The sequence below is a fragment of the Vigna radiata genome, unplaced genomic scaffold, assembly GCF_000741045.1.
Source record: "Vigna radiata var. radiata cultivar VC1973A unplaced genomic scaffold, Vradiata_ver6 scaffold_51, whole genome shotgun sequence".
Taxonomy (NCBI): domain Eukaryota; kingdom Viridiplantae; phylum Streptophyta; class Magnoliopsida; order Fabales; family Fabaceae; genus Vigna; species Vigna radiata.
Window position 1 is genome coordinate 381,361 of NW_014542732.1, and position 7,464 is coordinate 388,824.

At 34.4% G+C, this 7,464-nt stretch overlaps 2 protein-coding genes and 1 pseudogene across 2 annotated transcripts; 1 reads left to right on the forward strand and 2 right to left on the reverse strand.

The window, feature by feature from the left end:
• Positions 1 to 1,376: 1,376 nt before the first annotated feature.
• LOC106780660 lies at positions 1,377 to 3,117 on the forward strand (annotated as a pseudogene).
• Positions 3,118 to 4,185: 1,068 nt separating this feature from the next.
• LOC106780702 lies at positions 4,186 to 6,564 on the reverse strand. Its single transcript, XM_014669004.2, has 4 exons — positions 6,112 to 6,564; positions 5,170 to 5,328; positions 4,940 to 5,051; positions 4,186 to 4,810 (listed from the first exon to the last, which is right to left on the reverse strand). The coding sequence occupies exons 1-4, from the start codon at positions 6,424 to 6,426 to the stop codon at positions 4,797 to 4,799; spliced, it is 600 nt and encodes a 199-aa protein (XP_014524490.1). The 5' UTR covers positions 6,427 to 6,564; the 3' UTR covers positions 4,186 to 4,796.
• A 230-nt stretch (positions 6,565 to 6,794) lies between these two features.
• On the reverse strand, positions 6,795 to 7,457 carry LOC111240945. Its single transcript, XM_022777077.1, has 2 exons — positions 7,347 to 7,457; positions 6,795 to 7,268 (listed from the first exon to the last, which is right to left on the reverse strand). The coding sequence occupies exons 1-2, from the start codon at positions 7,449 to 7,451 to the stop codon at positions 6,897 to 6,899; spliced, it is 477 nt and encodes a 158-aa protein (XP_022632798.1). The 5' UTR covers positions 7,452 to 7,457; the 3' UTR covers positions 6,795 to 6,896.
• Between the last annotated feature and the right edge of the window lie 7 nt (positions 7,458 to 7,464).

Sequence of the window (7,464 nt, forward strand, 5' to 3'; positions counted from 1 at the left end):
ACAACAACTTTTTCTGCATAACTTCTTCCTGGACATGATTTGGGGGCTTGCACTCAACATCATACCTTCCTTGCCTACCCAAACATGAACAAGCAAACTTAGAACACCTCCAAATCACTAAATGACACCAATACAACTCCAACTGTGGTCTACATTGAAAAATTAATACCATGGTCCGCTGTGAACAAAATAAGGGCTCCCTCTGTTGAACTTTGTGTCCAAATTACTAAACCAGCTCATGTAATCGTTTACCACACAGCTTTTCTGCTGCATAACTTTTTTGCAGGTCCTGGACTAAGTTTTTTTGTTCAAAATACACAATCTTTTGTATGTAAAACAAACCTTGTTTCCTTCATCCTTGAATACAAAATTTCAATGCAAAATTTATTCATTAACAATTCAAACAAAACCATATTTCCCATTTACAATATCAAATGTAATTCACTTAGTAAGTAATAATATCATAATGAAGCCAAATTGCATTTTTATCACATTGAACATAATAAAAACCAAATTACAAAACATATGTTCATGTTACAATATCTCCATATTACAACCTCTTAAGAAAGCTATACAAAGTTCACTCATTTTTTATTCTAAGCAATCCTACGTAAGGAGTCCTAAGCGCTCTACTCTTGTAACGCCTTCGTGACCCCATCCTCACATATGTCTTCATTGGAGGAGGATCGGTGGAGTGCCTGCAATCACTGACCAGTGCTCCTTTCTCAAACGTTTGTTCAAACCAGAGATGTACTTTGTTCAAACTGAGTGACGAACCGTCAACTGCATACAAATTCCAAAAACCAAAACTTAAAAACCCTAAATCAGAAAAAACATACAAAACCCAAACTCGAAACACCAAACGATAAACATCAAAACCCACAAAAGAACGCNCTTACCCTGCTCGAAGAACTGGCCATTTCGCAAAAACGAGCACACCAAGAACCAAAACATGCAATGACCGCCACACCCACAACGATAACTTCCTTCAACACGGCAACGAAAACGACGATTTTCGAAGAGCCAAAACGAAGCGAACAACAATTTTCGAAGAGCCAAAACGAAGCGAACAACGATTTTCGAAGAGCCAAAACGAACCCAACAAAACCATCGGAATGGAGAAATTGCAATTTTGATGAAAAAGGAAAGAGAGACAATGTTAAAACGGAGAAGGGCAAAGTTGGAATCCAAAAAATCAAATTTGTGCATCATTATTGATGTCACATTTTTTAATTTTTTTTTAAAAAAAAAAAAACCAATCCCGTGTTGACACGTGACGTTGTTAAAAGAGTGTTAAAAGTAGGAGTGTCAAAATATGGGAATCCGTATCATATATAGTTGCATCAGTAGCATTAAGGAAACAGCAATTTAAAACCATGGCTGTTGCTTCTGCTGTAGTGTTTGTTTGATGGAAAGTTACAAGGATGGGGTTGCTTTTTATTGGTCCTAGCTTTGGATTATACAGTGTTTTTAAGCTTGCATGTCACTCTTTTTTTATGGGGTTTGCATGATTTTCTATTGCATTTTTGCGTTTTATTATCTCTTGTTCTTTCGTAAAATGAGTTCAAGTTTTTGATACAAGTTGGTCCATGTTTTGTGTCCAGATATAAATGGAAGGTTTATGGCTGTTACTTGCACTTGTGCTTGATGATTTTACAATTATGGGGTTGCTTAATTGATCTCAAAAGTTGCCTTTTTTCAATGGTGTTTGTTGTTTTTCAAAAACCATTCTTTGCTCGAGTTCTTTTAAAACCGTAATATGTATTTTATCTCAACTTCAGTCCTTAAAGGTAACACTGGAAAGGACGAAAACTTATTATATTAACACAACAAATAATTTGATGCTTCTTGTCTGATTATTATTTTCTGTGTCTCTATTGGACTTCTTAAAGTGGATGCAAGTTTTCACTCGAGGAAGAGAGGATTGTGATAGAGTTCAGGCACAATTTGGGAACAGGTGGGCTAAGATTGCATCCTTTTTGTCAGGGAGAACAGACAATGATGTGAAAAATTTCTGGAGCAGTAGGCAAAAGAGGTTGGCCAGGATTCTACAGACATCGGGAACAACTTCCAAATCACAGAAAAATAAAACAAAAGTTCCTACCCTTCTTGATGTTCCAACTTTGGAGGTAATTAGATGGAGAGGTTCCTCTATTTCCATGCTTTTATAGTTCTATCATAATGTTTTTTACTTCTATAGAATCAGTGTTGATCAGTTTCCAGATTTGTTTGTTTTACTGAAGATGGTTAGATTTTACTTAATAATGAATATGCTAAAATACAGATTTCCACAAAGACAACAGAAATTGTGACTGACCAAATCAAATTTCAAGAACCGGTTTGTCCTGTTGATGGTTTGCTAATTGTTGCTATTTACTGATCTTACTTAAAGGTTTTAAATTGATAATCTGTTTTTAAACCTTGATGTTACTCTATATGCGTGTTCCTTCCAATGCAGATGCCCCAAATTCTTAGAACTTCCTTGCCCAGATAATGCAGTAGTAGTAGACCTCGAAAAATGAGAAAATGTTTTATGAGGCTGTGTTGTTTTCACTGCTTCAATTTGTTTACATGGGAATAACATATATTTGTTGACTTGTATAGGCTCCAAAATTCAGTTCTTCATCAGAGGGAGAATCATCATCAAAGCCTCAGTCATACTCACTACCTTTGATTGAGAATTCTGAGGTTATCAAAATGGTATCTTTGCCAGATCTCATAAAGTCTGAGTTACCTAGTTCTGACCCAATCCATGTTGAACAAGGTTTTAACCCTTTTGCGAGCTATAACAGTAGTGAGCAGATTCAACAGACTTCCTTTCCTCAGATTCCTGAACTCCAAAATGATCTCACATTCCCAATGGGAAGCCAAGATGTCTTAGCCAGAATCGATGAGTCATATTTCGTTGACGACTATTGTGCTCTTGATGATGCATCTGAGTTTGGAATAGGTCTACAGCACCCCATTGGATTCCCTTTCTTCGAGCCACCAGGAAGTTGCAGAATTGAGGCAAGGGATACCATTGATAGGTTCAAAAGCAGTGACAGCTTCTTCGATGACTTCCCTATGGACATGTTTGATCACATAGACCCACCTGCAAGCCCTTCTTACTTATGACTTTTGTGCACATTGTCGTGTATTTCATGTGTTGTTGTGTTTCTGTCTTGTAACTGCAAGCTAATAATTATTAACTTGGTCATGCATTGGTATTTTAAATTGTTGATACTGATGTCATTCGTAGGATGACCAAAAACAGACATTGCATTTGTCCATATTACTGATCTTTCTGACGGCCAAATTGTTCTAGTCTTGGATCTGAGTTGTTTCAAGTGATAGCTACTAATAATATGATCTTTGTAAAATAATGTGTGGCATCGATAGTTTTTCTATTATGTCTTTATTAATTGATCATTGATCGTTGAAGGTATCAATTGCAATGATATTCACTTGTTATTCAGTCAAACAAAACTAGATATATATTATTAGAAGTGCATGCAGATAACAGTAACTAGATATTAAAACATTATTTTCAACATCTTTGGTTTATTCAACTAGTATTTATATTGCAGCCAAATAATACATGATTTTTATCTAATATAGTCTTATATTTAGATAAAGGAAATTTTTCATGTCTTAAAATGGTGAAATAAATCTAAAGAGAGAAAAAATAAAGGAAAAAAAAAATAATAGATTTCTAAAACATATGATATGATGATAAGAGAGATAGAATGAAAAAAAAATAATGTATAACATTTATATCATTATCTTTAAGTAAATTTTTGTAAATATTTTTGTGTTGACACGTTAAGATCTTGTTAGTTGCTGTTCTGTTAATAAAGTCCTAATTTTTAGAGGTTAGTTTAGCTCCAGTTCTTTATCAGATTGACCACGTCTTTAGGAGATGTAAACGTGGTTGTTACATTCTGACCTTTTTCATGTTTTGTTCCGTTTCCGAGCTTTAAGCATCCAACATTAGCTTTTTCAGCTCAATTGGAAGAAAAATAAAATAAAAAAATAAACATACAAAATTCATGAAATATGTTACCCGAACACTGGTGTAGTGTAAGTGATCATGACAGTGCAGTTTTATTCCTTTCAAATAATAAATACACAAACCTAATATAATTTACAAGCATTTTCTTCCGTTCTTTCCTAAAGACAAACTTTATATTTACAACACAGCAATAAAAGAAATAGGGGTGATAAAAATAGTATTCAATTAGCATAAGCCAAAGGCAACAGTAATAACAAACCAACCAAGGGTTTTCTCATAAGTAGAATTGTCTGCTTAGATCATCCATCACCATAGAGTTCTATCATAAACATAATTTTTTAGTAAATTCATATAATGTATCCATTAACTTATTCTGATCATAATGAGGAAGAGTAAAACCACACTTTTCTTTTCATCCTATGTTTACCATTCAATCGAGTGAAGAATAATAATGGTGTTTGTGTTCCTACTCAATCAAGCATTCTCAATACAGAATCATTTAGTCTTTGAAGGAATCAAACATGAAATAGCCACAGTAGTAAGTGAGAATCAGGCCTCGGAGGTGTAGATGGCCATTATTGCGCAGTTTTGTTTTCGATGCATTTTATACCAGTTTGACCATTGTGAACAATAGCTTCAAATTCTCCTGCAGTGAATGATTGGTCTTTCTTGAAAATTGGGCGTCTGAGTTGGACGTATCCACAGTAATCAACATCATACACTTCAACCTCCTTTTGGAATGAAGAATACGCCACCCCAGCTCGAAAAAGTTTCTTCAATACATCAAAATATACCACCTTTTTCATCCAGTGACCCCTAATAGATTCAGTAAATTTCATTCTTACACATCAATGTAATATGGGGAACAGCAAGATAAAAGATTGCATTTACAAAGAAAAAGGTGTGTATACAGATGAAAGTTGAACAATAAATTGAATATTATACCGTGTGTGACAAGCAGCAAGTTCTCCGTAGGATATTTGTCAGCAAGATCTTTAACTATTTGCTTATATCTAGGCCTTGTGTGCAAGTTTGGATCTTCTACCCACTGGGGCAACTGAAGTTCCTCAAGCAAAAAGGATTTCATCAGCTCAAGTGACATTTGCATTCATACATACATAACTGTCAAATGTGCTAAAACATCTCAGTTGAAAGTGAAGATGAAAGCTCCATACCTTTTCATAGACCCTTTTCACATTCTTATCTACTGTCCCTGCCGGAAGCAAAGCCTCGAGCTTCGGAATATCGAAACCCCAGTTTCCGTCTTTAGGCAACAGGTCAAGTCTAATAGCTGCCCTGCTCATCATTTCACATAAGCCATATTCAACAGAAACCTGCAGTTGTGGAAAAGAGGGAAAGAATTTCTTAAACTCAAAAGCTGCTGATATGCGAATCTGATAAGGATTTGTAAGGCATGTTACTATTCTATTAAGGAGAAAAATATGAAACATTATCTTACTCTTTCACCTATAAAAACTATAGAATTCTACTTCTGCAGATGAAACTGAACCTCTGCTACAACGTGTGTATGCACATTGAGTTTTCATCAGTGAGCCAAAGTTTTAAATGCCAACATTTATCGCTCAAAGTCAAACATCCCAAACATAGAAATCAAGCATAGCCATTGTTTGCAGAATCATTACTGGAAAATTTATTCAAACACAATTTTGTTTTACTGTAAGAAAAGTTAATGCTTGTCCTTGGTAAACTACAACAGTACTACACACAACATATAACATGCTTAATCACTTTATTCTTTTTAAAGTGAAAGTTGGATAAGTTTAATTAGACTCTAAAAGTTTAACTTGTATGCATCATATCATAGATAATCATAAATATGATTTTAAAGCAATTATTATAAAAATCCTATAACTTTCCGAGGCTGTTTATCATAGGACAATATTAGAGCTCAGTGATTTTAAAGCAATTATTATAAACATCCTATTACTCCTTTAAACTTAAAAGGTATCTTTCTTTTTTCAAATTTAAATTATTAAAATATATTTTCAAATCAGGGTTGACCTCAGCTTTCAGAAACCGATTAATCCTTAAACTTATAATTCCAGTGAAACATTGATGTTCACATTCTACAAAAAGAAAAGAAAGACGACTTTGACCTTAATTTTAGAGGGATCAATGGGGACGCCATCGCTGGTGAGGTTATTGGGGTCTTGGTTGTCGGATACGGCGGAGAGGGCGACGACGACTTCGGCGGCGGTTCGGACACATCGGAGAAAGGGAGAGACGAAAACGCGATTGAGAGTGAAAGGTAGTTTTTTGCGTAACTCGCGACCCGTGGCGAAGGCTCGAACCCGACCCTGTTGGATCAGGTGCGGGTCCCAGGGTCGGGTGGCGAAGGAGACCCACATGGGTTCGAAGCTGTCGACGCGATCGCCGTGACGCATTACGACGACGTTTTGGTAGTGCTGCATCGCCACTTGAAGCCATTGTTGGGTTGAGAGAAAGAGAAAGAAAGAAAGAAATTTATGTTCTAGAATTAATGGTGTTGAATGAAAATCATGTAATCAAAATAATAGCTTCTTGGCAAAATTTTTTTTTCCTTTCCTTCAAATATTATTCATTCAAAATCATGAAATATATATCAACGTGCATTTCGATCGGATCAAACACCTTTGTTTGTTTTATATTTATACGTATAATATATATATATATATATATATATATATATATATATATATATATATATATATATATATATATATAAACTCGTGAGAGTCCAGTAAACTTGTAAGAGTTTACTTTGCATGAAAAAAAAATATAAATAACATCCTAATTGAAATAAGATAACAAAATTATATAAATTAAAATAAATAAGTTCATAGAAATATTGTTCATAAAAATATAATGTAAAACATAAATTGAAATTTCAAATTCTCTATGCCTAATCCTCTAATTCTCTGATAATGGCATCATCATCTCCATCATCATCCTCATCTAACTCTTCCTCTGATGAATGTTGTGCATCCTCATTGTTTCCAAATGTTATATTATCAAGATCAAGAGCATCTAGAGCAGGATCTGTTGTTGCTTCATCTAAGTGAACATTTTCACCGTCATTTTCACCTTCAACTTGATCAATCTCAACAACATCATCTGCCTCTTCAACTATCCATTCATCATCTGATTCAATGTCATCAAATGGAAGAGCTACAGTTTTTCGAATTTGTCTATTTTTCAGCTTGGAGTTATACATCACATAAACTAAATCATTCATCTTTTTTTGATGCAAACGATTTCTTCTCTTTGTATGAACCTAAAATAATATATGATATTTTTAGTGAAGATATAAACATAATAAAAGAATTTATAAATTAAAAATAATTTAATTTACCATTTCAAATGAGCTCCAATTACGCTCACATCCAGAAGAACTACAAGTCAAGCTTAGAATTCGAATAGCAAATCTCTTCAACTCCGGAGTTCCATCACCAAACATGTCCCACCATTCC

Excerpts from the sequence above, each read along its gene's own strand:
- LOC106780702 (XM_014669004.2), bottom strand. The coding sequence starts at position 6,426 with ATGCAGCACTACCAAAACGTCGTCGTAATGCGTCACGGCGATCGCGTC. Across the intron at positions 5,329-6,111 it reads TTGATCCCTCTAAAATTAAG|GTTTCTGTTGAATATGGCTT; the intron begins GTCAAAGTCGTC and ends CCACAACTGCAG. Across the intron at positions 5,052-5,169 it reads TGAAAAGGGTCTATGAAAAG|TTGCCCCAGTGGGTAGAAGA; the intron begins GTATGGAGCTTT and ends GAGGAACTTCAG.
- LOC111240945 (XM_022777077.1), bottom strand. The coding sequence starts at position 7,451 with ATGTTTGGTGATGGAACTCCGGAGTTGAAGAGATTTGCTATTCGAATT. Across the intron at positions 7,269-7,346 it reads ATTGGAGCTCATTTGAAATG|GTTCATACAAAGAGAAGAAA; the intron begins GTAAATTAAATT and ends ATATTATTTTAG.